The following is a 14,298-nucleotide window of genomic DNA, read 5'->3' as shown; positions in this document are numbered from 1 at the left end:
GATCTTATTGAATTTTTCACATGATAATTTCAGTATGTTTGATCCGATCGATCGGATTTGTTGAATCATATCGTCTGAGGAGTCCAAGATGAGTTTTCTCTCTCTAAAATTTTTTCTCTCTAAAATTTTCTCTCTCTAAAATATTCTCTCTCTTGATTGATCCTCTCTCTAAAAAGGTTAGTGAATGAAGAAATTTCTTTTAATAGTCCTGATCTGATTCTAATGAAGAACCCTGATCCATGATTGTCAGACAGCGTACTGGCACCCACCTTGATCAGACCATGAATCTTTAGATTTGATCATCCATGATTTCGATCTAGCCATGACTTGATTTGATCATGTTGATTTCACTACTCGAGATATTGGACCAATCATAATGTTGGATTATGTCACCTGATCAATTCGAATTGTACCTCATGAATTCTTTCTCCTCTGATTTTCTCTCTCTACTTGATTTTATGAAATCGATGAAGAAACCTCGATCCTATCACTTCGAATCTGATTTGATCTGATAGTCAAACTTTGGATCGTTTAAGTCCTAATTAGATTTTGATTAGATGAAATTAGATGATCGGACACAATCTAAACCGTTGAAATATGGTATTCGTATTCTTTCTAATTATTGAAATTGATTCTGTATAGGATTGTGGATGTTTGATCATGGGATATCGCAATATGATCTACGAATAGAATTTTTGGAAGAAAATTTATAGAATTATGTGGATTTATTGGAATGCATTCGAGGTAAGTAATGTTTCACTTTTTTTAGATTTATCGGCAAATTATAATGTATTTTTCTGACATGATTTGTGAAACGATGCATGAATTGGATGAATGATATTTTGTTATGAAAATATCTTATTTGAACTATTATGATAAAGCATGATTGAACATATTGATTCTATGATGCATTATATTGATTGATTTTGATACTACATGATTTTATGTTTTATTATCAAAATTAGAATATGAAATATGATTTATGAAGAATTATGATATAAGAAACATTATGAATTGACAACCTGACTATGTAAAGGACCCTGCCAATGGGGGCATATACGTTGGCAATTGATTTGTCCTGAGGATTCATGTCGTCAGAGAGACCAGTGACAAACCGCCAGAGAGACTAGCGGTTCTGAAGGACTTTGCTGCCAGATGATTCGCAGCTCACCGCAAGAAGATACACGGTGTTATGATCCTGCCACAGGAAAAATGTGGTCATAGCTCATGGTTGACGAAAAGAATTTAAGAACGAAAGAAATTGAAATCTGAAAAAAAACTTAAATTTTTGAAAAAAAATGAATTTGGCATGAATTATGTTGCATAATTGAAATTGATTTCGAATTGATGAACTTTATATGCTTATTTTCTATAAATGATTATTTACTTAAATGCCTGATGAAATCTGTTGAAAAGTGATCATTGCTTACTGGGCTGTCTAGCTCATTACCTCCTATTTTTACTGTTTTTACAGATGTTGAGGAATTAAGATGATACAAGATATGAATGCAAGAGTGATCAGAAGCAGAATCTCTATATTTTTATTTTAGGTTGTGTTGGGTATAAAATACCCATAGTCGAAGTTCTCAGCGGGATTGACCCTTGCGGGCTCCGTCCACGACTCCAAGGGAGACTCCGCCCGGACTCCTACGGGAGCCGGACTCCACCCACGACTTCAACCGCAAGGAGGACTCCGCCCGGACTCCTACGGGAGCCGGGCTCCGTCGCCAACTTCAACTGCCGGTAAGCTCCGTCCGGACTCCTACAGGAGCCGGACTTCGCACCTAACTTTAATTGCAGGAAGACTCCGCCCGGACTCCTACGGGAGCCGGGCTCCGTCCATGACTCCAAGGAAGACTCCGTCCGGACTCCTACGGGAGCCGGGCTCCGTCCACGACTCCAAGGGAGACTCCGCCCGGACTCCTACGGGAGCCGGGCTCCACCCACGACTTCAACCGCAAGGAGGACTCCGCCCGGTCTCCTACGCGAGCCGAGCTCCGTCGCCAACTTCAACTGCCGGTAAGCTCCGTCCGGACTCCTACGGGAGCCGGACTTCGCACCTAACTTTAATTGCAGAAAGACTCCGCCTGGACTCCTACGGGAGCCGGGCTCCGTCCACGACTCCGAGGGAGACTCCGCCCGAACTCCTACGGGAGCCAGGCTCCACCCACGACTTCAACCGCAAGGAGGACTCCGCTCGGACCCCTACGGGAGCCGGGCTCCGTCGCCAACTTCAACTGCCGATAAGCTCCGTCCGGACTCCTACGGGAGCCGGACTTCGCACCTAACTCTAATTGCAGGAAGACTCCGCCCGGACTCCTACGGGAGCCGGGCTCCATCCACGACTCCAAGGGAGACTCCGCCCGGACTCCTACAGGAGCCGGGCTCCACCCACGACTTCAACCGCAAGGAGGACTCCGCCCGGACTCCTACGGGAGCCGGGCTCCGTCGCCAACTTCAACTGCCGGTAAGCTCCGTCCGGACTCCTACGGGAACCGGACTTCGCACCTAACTTTAATTGCAGGAAGACTCCGCCCGGACTCCTACGGAAGCCGGGCTCCGTCCACGACTCCAAGGGAGACTCCGCCCGGACTCCTACGGGAGCCGGGCTCCACGCACGACTTCAACCGCAAGGAGGACTCCGCCCGGACTCCTACAGGAGCCGGGCTCCGTCGCCAACTTCAACTGCCGGTAAGCTCCATCCGGACTCCTACGGGAGCCGGACTTCGCACCTAACTTTAATTGCAGGAAGACTCCGCCCGGACTCCTACGGGAGCCGGGCTCCGTCCACGACTCCGAGGGAGACTCCGCCCGGACTCCTACAGGAGCCGGGCTCCGTCGCCAACTTCAACTGCCGGTAAGCTCCGTCCGGACTCCTACGGGAGCCGAACTTCGCACCTAACTTTAATTGCAGGAAGACTCCGCCCGGACTCCTACGGGAGCCGGGCTCCGTCCACGACTCTGAGGGAGACTCCGCCCGGACTCCTATGGGAGCCGGGCTCCACCTACGACTTCAACCGCAAGGAGGACTCCGCCCGAACTCCTACGGGAGCTGGGCTCCGTCGCCAATTTCAACTGCCGGTAAGCTCCGTCCGGACTCCTACGGGAGCCGGACTTCGCACCTAACTCTAATTGCAGGAAGACTCCGCCCGGACTCCTACGGGAGCCGGGCTCCGTCCACGACTCCAAGGAAGACTCCGTCCGGACTCCTACGGGAGCCGGGCTCCATCCACGACTCCAAGGGAGACTCCGCCCGGACTCCTACGGGAGCCGGGCTCCACCCACGACTTCAACCGCAAGGAGGACTCCGCCCGGACTCCTACGGGAGCCGAGCTCCGTCGCCAACTTCAACTGCCGGTAAGCTCCGTCCGGACTCCTACGGGAGCCGGACTTCGCACCTAACTTTAATTACAGGAAGATTCCACCCGGACTCCTACGGGAGCCGGGCTCCGTCCCCTGCTGTGACTAAAAGAAGACTCCGTCCGAACCCCTGCGAAAGCTGGATTTCGAGCTCCTCTTGGACAGATGGCTAACTACCTCTCCTCGCCAGACACTCCAGCCGGACTTCAGTCGACAGACCTCCGCCCCCTGGCGCGCTGCAGTAACAGCCGCGATTCTGCTCCATTCCCTGCGGCAGATCCCACGCAGCTCCATCACTCCACGACTCTGCCCCACTCCCTGCGGCAGATCCCACGTGGCTCCAGCATTCCACGACCCTGCTCCATCTCCTGCGACAGATTCCACGCGGCTCCATCACTCCTTGGCAGGCCGTAATAATGGCCACGATCCTGCTCCACTTCCTGCGATGGATACCGCACGATTCTCCTATCCTCTGGCAAGTCGCGACAACGAACGCCGCTCCACTTCTCGTGGTCGACTCCACGTGGCACGCCCCGGTAATGGCCACGGGTCCACCCCAATACTCGCCGCAACAAACTTTTTCTGACCACGGGCGGCCCACTACCAGACGGTTACAGACGTCACCATCAGTTTGTTGCCCCCTCCGCCTATAAAAGGGGAACCCCAGATACGTTATTCCATAAGCTCTCATTTTTACCTAAAAACTCTGCTAAAATTTCCGTTCGAGCACTCCTTTCTTGTTGAGGCAGAGAACTGACTTGAGCGTTGGAGGGTCTTGCCGGAGCAACCCCACCTCCGGTTTAGACTTCTTTTGCAGGTCCCGGCGGCGACCGCGACTCCCTCGACTCCAGCTTCTCCGACACAAGCGAATTTTTGCACCAACAGGTTGAAAGTCTTATTGAATTTGATGTAAGGACTATGAATCATTGTTGAATTTATTGAGACATTAAAGAAAAAATTTAGATCGTCATATTTTGGATTTAAATTATTGACTAATTATTCCGCTATTGTTTTAGGATAGTATGATAAGATGCCATGCTTATGGGAAGAGTTTTCTATGAGTATGCGGTGGTTGCCATGACCTTCGATTCACAATCTCGGATCGGAAGCGTAACAAGATATAACAGTAAAAAAGATTATAATATTTCTTTTCTTTTCTTTCTTCTTTGCTTCCAATCAAAAATGAAAAAAATATTTTTTTTCTTTCTTTAAACTCTTCATCAAGAAAAAAAATATATTTTCTCTCTTATTTTTTTTTCTTCACTTACTTTTTTTTTTTTTTTTTTTCTTTCCTCGAACTCCCAACCAAGGCGTCGATGTGGAAGTGGATCTGCCGATGTGATGCAAAGGAATTTAGAAATCCATCCAAAAGAGGTCAGGAAAAAAATGGGTGGTCAATTTAACATGTAATCTTAAGTGCTTTGTGTCTAGTAATGCGGTCTCAAGACCCTTGTGATCAAACCAAGACTTAAATAACGGAAAAACTACAATTACACACCCTTGACTTTCATGCTTTTGCATGTACACCCTTTCTTCTTTAAAAAGTTTCAATTAATCTCCTAAACTTCTGATTTGCGTCAATGTAGCCCTTGACTGATATATGATGTTGATCATTCAAAATCGCCAGCTTGCCCTCCGCATGTAGCCCATGTTCCTAACTTCCCTACCCCACCATCGTCCCGTATCCCACCGCTAATAGACCCTTGTACAACGAGATGGTTGTGCAACAACCCTCTAATTTGGCAACATGTTTCACCTTGCACTCGCTGGATCCTTGTCCTAGGACTTTCTACTCTAGCGAGATCTTTCACCGGCGAGCATTGGCTCCAGAAAATCTTGTGTCACCCAACATGTCCGTGGTCTCAAAAGAGGCCAACGTGTGAACGAGCACAAATAGCAAAGGAGGATGCTAAGGAGGAGAAGGAAGAGGAGGAAACCTTTCCACTACTCCCTCACTATATATACATCTTCCATGCCAGCTCCCAGCTCCCTCATCCTGCCATCTCGTCTGCCTACCACCTGCCTCCACACCCTCCATCTTTCCCACCTGCCCTGATCATCCACGTCGAATACTGCTTATCGCAAGATGGCCCTAGTCGTCTCCATCCACATATCTGAGAAACATTGCTTTAACATCCGTATCAATAGCCACATCCATGTCCACCACCGCTTCAGCATCCGCATCAACAGCCACATCCATGTCCACGACCGCTTCAGCATCCATATCAACGGTCACATCCTCATCGTCCACTTGGGAAGGCCGCTTCAAGACTCATGTCTACCTCACCTAATTGTGGAAATTAGGAAAGCACCCCTCGTGGTACAGTTGGGATCAATGCCCCTGCTGACACAGATATTGATTGTTTGAGAAAATGCCCACTGTCACGCAAATATTTCAGTACTTACTTTCCTTTCTTCCAGATATCACAGAATACAAATGGATAACTCAAGCAGCTAAGTTAGCACCCCCAGGCTCTCAATTATCAGCACATAAGATCACAATGCATGAAATGAACGGACGAACTTGTAAGGAAAACCCAACTTCTTGGCACTTCAAGGTCAAAGAGGTATAGGTTAGCAGCTGCTTGGTGGACCCATATGGATGGCTCCCCAGGAACTCTTCAGAAAGAGCTTTAATCAACATCGCTTGAAGGGGAAGAGCATGGGAGGGGGTCTAACACCAGGAAGAGGGATGATAACAAGAGGGAAAGAAAGGAGAAGAAAAGAATAGAAAAAATGAAACAGGCACTTCACCCTGGAGTTAGGGATAAAAGTAGAAAAAGGAAGAACGCGCCCCTAACACCTATAGTGAATGGCTTCTTAAATGGATCCTTCACTCAAGGTTCTTTTTGTAAATTGAATGAATATTATCCGGGTTGTTATATATAATTCTAAAAAAAATTCATATATGACATGCTAAAAAATCTCTATATAAGTTAAGGCTGAAACATGATCAAATACGAATTTGATACCACTATATATACAACCATATTTGTTTTGTTTGACGAACATGAATATAAACATTAATCAGATATAAAAATTTATATTTATATTTATTTTTAATAAATATAAATATAAATCAAATAATAAAAATATAAATATAATATGAATATAAATCTATTAATAAAATTTTATGATCACAAAATCAAAGATGTTTTTAAGTGCACGATAGATTAAATTAATAATATTTTAATATGGTTATAATTTTTTTTAAAAAAAATTCATAAGTTTTATATAAACTTAAATAAGGTTACAATTGGATGGTTGCCTATCTATACCTACATCTATTTTTTTCTAATAGATATGGATATAGATATTGTAGGATGCTCAAATATCTATATATATCCTAATAGATTCATAACAAAAATAAATTCAGATAAATATTTTCCGATCCACTTTTAACGTTTATGTAAAGTATGGCATGAATTTAGTAAACATTGCCGATTTGTCAACTATAGACAAGCCTCCTGGCTTGTTTTAGAATCATAGTGCCTTCTGCTGTCATACCAAGCAAATAGTGAATTTGGCATATGTGATAAAGGGGTATGAGTAATTAAAATGAAAGTAATAGAATCAATTGGGAAGCTAAACATAGAGCAAATAAAGCCAGTGGAAATAATGAACACACACACACATTTAACAAGGAAACCTTTTCTGATATAGTCAGCTTTAGAGTATTTGATCAAGCAATAACGAGATGCCAATTTCAAGAATCAAAATAAGGTTAGACAACAAATGACTAAACAGCCCAAGAAGCAACAAAGGAAGAGTTAACCCCAAATCATCTGAATTAATGTTCTTTTTATGAAAATTTCATAGGTCTCTTGGTCTCTACATCTTTGATACTGTAGATTATTCCTTTCTTTTTTGATGTGAGTAGATTATTCCTTTCAAGAAATAAGAATCCTTAATATAGAGTTTTTTCTGCAGATCACATTCAGAAGACAACACAAGATAACAGCTGTGATAGATGAAACCATCCACTTAGGAATAGAGCAAGATGAATGGAGATTGCACATAAGGAGTTCAATAAATTCCTCAGATATCACTGAGAGTTCACGAAAGAGGCTAACAAGACACTCTTCTATCTTTTTCTTATTCTTTTAAGAAAAGAAAGTGCGTACCACTCAAAAACATCAACCGTCATCATCAATCTTGAAATTCCAAGATAATTGTTCAACAACACAACAGCCACCTACATAGGCCACAAATATGGCTCGGATATACTACTGTCCATCCAAAATTCTTGCTAATTTGAAGTGGCCAAAGACCAATTTACTGGTGTAGATTAAAATAATCATGCTGAAGATGGTGTCATGTGTACTAGCAAACATGAGGTTGTGTAGATGGATAGACAATAGAACTACCAAATATACAGTGTGAGTTACAGAAGACTGCAAGCAGCACTAATAAAATATATAAGAAAAATTGATTGTGATGGCCTCAACATTCAGTTCTAATCCAGCATAGCTCCGCTCTGAAAGAAGACTCAAATTCCAATAGATGAAACTAGGATAATGCAAATACAAAATTGGCTGATTTCCAAATATGTAAGCACCTTTAGAAGAGAAATCGGAGAGCTAATTTCATTGTCTGGATGCGTAAAAAAAAATTCATTACACATGGATTTTGCTAGAATCGAATTAGAAGAGGACTTAAGTATCATTAGACAGTAGGTCAAAGCAGACATCCTAGAGTTCGTAAAATAAACATAAATAGAACAGTAAGGTCCATTGCCAAGGAAAGGAAGAAAATCTTTACAAAAGAAAGAAAAAGAAAGATCCAAGAAATAGCTGGAATTTTGGGTTAGGAAAGAAGAAGAAGAAAAAATTATGATTTTTGTGGCTTGGTGAATTAGATTAGGGGAAGCATTTCTGTAGAAATTACAGGTAGGAACAAGGTAGACAGAAGCTTATAACATTCAGTTGACCAGAAAAAAAGCCGAATTCTGTAAGTAAAGAGGTAGATGAATATTAGTTCTGACAATGCAGAATTCACCCTAAATACAGAAAATAATTAATTAAACCATTTTTCCCTCTATGATGCATGACCTTATTGATATTAGCATACGGAAAAAGCATCAAAACATGCTGCCAGACAAATTAAACCGGGCTTGCACAACAATATGAGATTGCAACTAAAATTCACTATGACAGTTGAAAGTTTTAAGCAAATGTTCTCTTACAAGAAAAAACCCCGAAGTCTCTTAGATTATTTATGTTGCATGGAGACTACATACAAGGAACTCAAGACGTGCTACATACTTGTGACCACCTACCTATTTACTAAGACAATGATCACCACCTAAACCCCAAATATTTGTTCTATATGCGCAAACTTACAAAATTTTAAGAAAAATTAAGTATAATTTTCAATGGATATATCAATATGCTTAAGGCTCAAAGGCAATATGAAGCTCCTCCATTTGATTTTTCTTTTCATGCAGTCCTATCACACAACAATAGATGTTTCCAACATCAGAATCATTAGTCGACACCATATTTGACTATTGTCTCTGTCACTCTTTAATGGCACATTACAACACTTAGTATATAATCACAATCACCTCTAAATTTCTTCTGTACACTTGATTAGCCTTGGCGACTCTACAAAATGAACCACATACCTCATTTTGAAAAATGATCTTGCATAAGAGTGATTCAAGGAGCTTGCATGCATGATGTGATGGAGGCTTCCAACAAATTTTTTTATGTTCATTTTCTGATTTCCTACATGTATCTTCATCAATTTTTTGTTGATTTTTCCCTGATGCGATATCATACTCAACAATGACATAGCATCATGTTGTAAAAAAGCTATTTCAAGACGTTTGACCTTTGACAAGAGAATTAGGACTTCAAATTCATTCCCAATCTCCAAAAACAACTGAGATCAGAGATTTTTGAATTTTTCAATTAACTTGTTCATTGAAATTAAATAAGGTCAGAATTTTGCTAAGGATATTTCTTCATTAAGAGAGATCACTAGGGAATCCACATGAAATAACTAGATTGTGTGCCTTACAAGTTTTGTCTACCATATGATTGACTATTCTAGTTGAACTAATACACATAAATTCTCAAGAACAAACAAGGACCAGACTAGTCTCTTTTTTTCGGACAAAAGACTTGAACTAAGATTCACTAAGGCAATTATTTTGCAAAAAAAAAAAAAAAAAAGAGAAAGAAAATTAATGAAATGCAGTGAGAATATTAATCAAATGCTGATAATTATTTTATTAAAGAAAACTGAGGAAAGTATACTAATAAGGGTCATTGGTTGGTGCAATAGTAAAGGGTTTGGACTAACAAGCCATAACTAGGTAATGTCTCTTTTAAGAACGGTATTCTAATATAATGATTTTGATCCGGTGATTACAAATCTTCTTAAGAAGATTCCATTACGACTAGTCAGATCTTAAAGTAATTGTGAACATCCAATAAATCTTTACCAAATCTTCCAAATTTTTAAAAGATTATAGAAATTAATCAAATATGGCAATTTTAGCTACACATCAGTACATCACATAGGATGCAAGGATGGGATTTATATGCAACTCAGGAAGCAGAATTGTGCGGCTAACCCCTGTGAATTTCACCTGTCTATTACCCTGATCAACAGTACACATCCCTTGATATTCGGGGAGTCAAGCACTAAATGGTTTCCCAAGGTCAGCAGTCAAGCTGATACAGCAGCAGTTGTGCCTGCAACCAGCACCGTACTCCTACTTCAACTGCATGTGACCTGCATCACTAATGTAAAGACCTAAGAAAAGGAAAGAAAAGGGCAGAAATGGCTCGAGAACACATTCAAGTAGATTGATGTGAATGTATAAGGACGTAGGATTTCCAAAATGTTGACCCAATCAAGTTGATTAGACAAGGCATGTTGTTTATGCACATGCTAACTAAGCATGGTAATGATCATTGACAAAATTGATGACACATTTGGCATCACTGGCAAATATGGTGCAGTCTTCCAAAAGCACTACCAATGCCCCAGACTCTTAATCTTCCCCATATCTGAAGTCTTCCAGCCACGACATTAATCACTCCCTAAGAAGCTCCTTACGCAGTCATGGTTATCTCGAAACCAGACTCAGAGCAACGAAACAAAACAATCTCACATTACCAAGATGTTTTAGTCCAACTCAGCAATCTAAAGATATGCAAACCCAACTTGAGGATCTAACGATTCATATGACAATAGCAGCAAAGGGGTAGCATGCTAGTAAAGCCACAAAAGCAGTTTCCTGAAGAACTTAGAATTAAATTAGCATTTTAAACTTATGCAAGAACTGCACAACACATGCAATGAACAAAATTGTATGGCGAGCAGGCATTCATTACTCATGAATTACCAGGCTCATGTGTGAGGCGAGTGCATCTCTGATCCTCTCTCCAGCCTCATCCTCCTTCCCCTCAAAGTCCAGAAACTTAAGCTCCTTCACACACACCTCAATCTCATCTGGCATAGGCTCACTACACTTGATAAGGTAATTATGAAGCAAACAGCTAGCCACCACAACATAAGGCAAGGCCTCAGCACAATCCTCCTTCCAACTCGTCTGAAGTAGCTGCCACCTCGCCCGAACCCTCCCAAAAGCCCTGTCAGCCAGCTCCATCCCCCGAGCATGGACACTGTTAAAAATCGAATCTTTGGAGGAACTCGACCTTGAATCCACCATTTTGAACGGCGTCAGGAGCCAGGGGAGCAGCGGGCAGCAAGAACTTCCCAAGAGATACCGAGGCACAGACACCCCATTCAGCTCTACAGGAGGGCCACCAGCAAGCACCACATGCTGAGCTTTGTAAAGCTTGGTTCTTGTAATAATCTGTGCTGGGGTCATCGACCCATGCCACCCAACAGAGACATCAAGGAACCTCCCTTCCGAATCCACCAACCCCTGGGCGATCACCGACCCCCCTTTCAACTCCCCCTCAACGGAGAACCGGGCGAAGCCAAGCACGCCGCAGCAATTAGGGAGGGACATCCAGGTGAACCCCTGGACGACGCGCTGGAGGTCGGAGGAGAGCTCGAAGAGGTGCCCGAGCTGGTCGGCGACAGCCTTGCAGACCTGGTAGAACGCGCGGCAGGCGGCGGCGGGTGACGGGAGGCCGAAGCGGCGGGCGACGCCGCGGAAGGGGGCAGCGTGGGCGAGGCGGAAGAGGGCGGCGCCGAGCTTGTGGTCCGGCGGGCCGGAGGAGGGATCGGACAGGAGGGACGGGGAGAGATGCTGGAGGAGGAGGTAGAAGGAAGGCTTGGACATGCGAAAAACTTCGATCCAGCGAGGATCAAAGCCATGGGAGGAGGAGGAGGAGAGGAAGCGAAGGAACCAAGAAGAAGAGGAGGAAGAAGATGAAGGAGAGGTCTCTAGGGCTAGGGTTTGGAGGGATTGGAGGGAACTGGAGGGGAGGAGGGAGAGGAGGCGAGAGAGGGAGAAGGAGGAGGAGAGGAGGGAGGATTCGAGGGACAGGGTTTGGGAGGGGAGGAGGAGGAGGTCGGAGTCGGAGAGGAAGCGGAGGGAGAGGGAGACGGCGGAGGCGAGGAGGGAGAGGACAGGGGTGAGGTCATCCGCGGTGAAGGGGGGACTGGGAGAGGGCCTACTCTTCTTCCCGGAGGTGGAGGCGGCGGAGGAGTGACGCTTTCCGCCGCCCATGGGGGTGGGTCTCTGAAGGTGGTGCTCAGCTTTGAGGGAGGGGGGAGTGAGGCCGACAGCGACTTGTTGCATTTGTATGTGGGCACCACATTTGAATTTTTTATTTGACGCAAAAAAAAAAAAAAAAAACTAGAAATATAGAGATTTAGCGACAAAATTTTAGAAAATGCAAATTTTCTCCTCATGGCCTTAGAGGTTTTTTTTTTTTTTTTTTAGGGAAAGATCTTCCATTGGCTAAAGCGTACAGAAGTTTTGTAATTTACCCATCTATTATATGCATTAGGAAAGGCTCTGAAACGAGCCTCATGCAGCATGTCGTGTATTTTCAATTTTGAGAAAAAAAAATTTAAGTTCTCTGAAAAATAAACATATTATTTTAATGTATTTTTTTATTACACGTCTTGATCTTATCGTGGAAAGGAAAGCAACTCCTGCCAGTGCGCTGGTTTGCAGGCCCAAAAAAAATGTATATATTTCTCGTTCGTCCAGGTGCAACGTTCTAGTAACCGTACCCTACCGAGTTCTTAATTTTAATAATCAAAAATTATTATGATGAGAAAAAAATTAAAAAAAATATGTATAAAGATTGCAATTGAGCCGGAGCAAGTCAATAGCCAGACACTTGAGTCCGATTCATTTCGAAATCAGTTAAATCTTTATATTTAAGCCTGAATCTAACTCAATCAAAAAAATTAAAATTATCTCAATTTAATTTGAAAATTACTGAAGCCATACTCAAACTCAAATTTAACCTTTGATTATAATTAAAATAACAACAAAACATCCTATCATATTTAAAAATATTAAATTAATAATATATATTATAAATAAATATAATATTATATTATATATATATATATATTCAATAAAATTTGTGAGTCTTAATATTTTATTGCACAAACTTAATTTAAATTTTTTTTAAAATTATATAAATATAATAATAATTGAGTCAAAATAAGTTCGAACTCAAACTGAATCGAAACAATTTGTCTGTTAATCAACTTATGTGCACCCCTATCCATGAGGAGAGCCATAATTTTTACCATTAACATCAAAAGGAGACTCAATTTATGAGACCTATCATTAAATCTCATTTCTCATTTTCTAATACTTTGTCATTGCTTCATGGAGACATGGAACTCAGATTTTGTTATAATCAAAGAACAAAGAGGGACATGTCATCAATTTTTTTTTATTATTTATATTATGATCCTGTAATAGTATATAATCACAATATGAAAGTATGAAATTTTGGTTTTAATATAATTGATGAATCATATTTCTTAAAAACTATAACTAATATCTATAGTTGGGCCTAACACTAAAGTTTTTTTTTCTAACGTTTCATATAATGATCATAGATTGGTTCTAGGGCCGTAATATGGGCCTTCTTAGAATCACAAGCCATAAAAGAACTATGGGTAGACTAGAATGTCAGGAGCAAAGTAGAATATCCATCTACACTCATTTTCATATCCAAACCATCCAGATATAAATATAAATTTAAACATCCAATTAATATTCATATCTAACTATTTAATTTTATTGGTAATCCTAATTAATCTTATATAGCACTATAAAGTTTTGAGGAAAAAAATGACAATATTAGTTTGTTACTAACTAAATTTGCCTACTATCTAGTGAAATCTTTCATATTATGATCATAATGTTTAATTATTTGACTTATATTCACATTTATATCTATACTTTCAGTACCCAGCAAACACTCATTCCCATTTAAGATGCATATGGATATGAATTTTCATAACCAATTAATATACGTATCTACGATCATATTTGCTAAATATTGGATGAGGATATGGACATGCTAATGTCCAAGTCACATATGCACTATTTTTAGACTTGTTCATTCCCCTTTTTTATTGAATGACTATAAAATCTCTACGATCATTGTGTGGAAACACAAAACCTAGATATTCACATATTAAACAAACTATAAAGAGATTTGTGATTAAAGTTTATTTCCCATGTCTAACGACCACAAAGTGGTTTGGTGGTACCCACACTGAAATCACTAGCAATTTTAAAAAGATGGGCAAAGAGAAAGCATAGAACTAGTTTTAGGATAAGTATGAGATAAAAGAACTTGTTCAAAATTTCAAATACAACCATCACTAAAATGCACAGTAATTGTAGATGTTGGTATAAAAATCCATCTGCGCCGGAGAAGCTGGAGTCGAGGGAGTCACGGTCGCCGCCGGGACCTGCAAAAGAAGTCTCAATCGGAGGTGGGGTTGCTCCGGCAAGACCCTCCGACG

At 41.6% G+C, this 14,298-nt stretch overlaps 1 protein-coding gene across 7 annotated transcripts; it reads right to left on the bottom strand.

Moving 5' to 3' along the window:
* Positions 1-4,830: 4,830 nt before the first annotated feature.
* Positions 4,831-12,110, bottom strand: LOC105034247 (protein ANTAGONIST OF LIKE HETEROCHROMATIN PROTEIN 1). Of its 7 annotated transcripts, none has more exons than XM_073251540.1 (2): positions 10,721-12,110; positions 4,831-5,739 (listed from the first exon to the last, which is right to left on the bottom strand). In XM_073251540.1, exons 1-2 carry the CDS (start codon positions 12,089-12,091, stop codon positions 5,644-5,646), a joined length of 1,467 nt encoding a protein of 488 aa, XP_073107641.1. In that variant the 5' UTR covers positions 12,092-12,110; the 3' UTR covers positions 4,831-5,643. The 7 variants fall into 7 exon arrangements, with proteins under 7 accessions (XP_073107641.1, XP_073107647.1, XP_073107651.1 ...); XM_073251546.1 differs by having other exon boundaries at positions 4,831-5,704; XM_073251550.1 differs by having other exon boundaries at positions 4,832-5,701.
* Positions 12,111-14,298: the final 2,188 nt, after the last annotated feature.

The sequence above is a fragment of the Elaeis guineensis genome, chromosome 1 (assembly GCF_000442705.2).
Source record: "Elaeis guineensis isolate ETL-2024a chromosome 1, EG11, whole genome shotgun sequence".
Classification (NCBI taxonomy): Eukaryota; Viridiplantae; Streptophyta; class Magnoliopsida; order Arecales; family Arecaceae; genus Elaeis; species Elaeis guineensis.
This window is presented reverse-complemented; position numbering and strand designations above follow the sequence as displayed.

What these genes read in the sequence shown, in the direction of transcription:
- LOC105034247 (XM_073251540.1), bottom strand. Translation starts at nt 12,091, where the DNA reads ATGCAACAAGTCGCTGTCGGCCTCACTCCCCCCTCCCTCAAAGCTGAG. An exon ending in TCGCCTCACACATGAGCCTG is followed by an intron (nt 5,740 to 10,720) that starts GTAATTCATGAG and finishes TTTGCGTGACAG; the next exon opens with TGGGCATTTTCTCAAACAAT.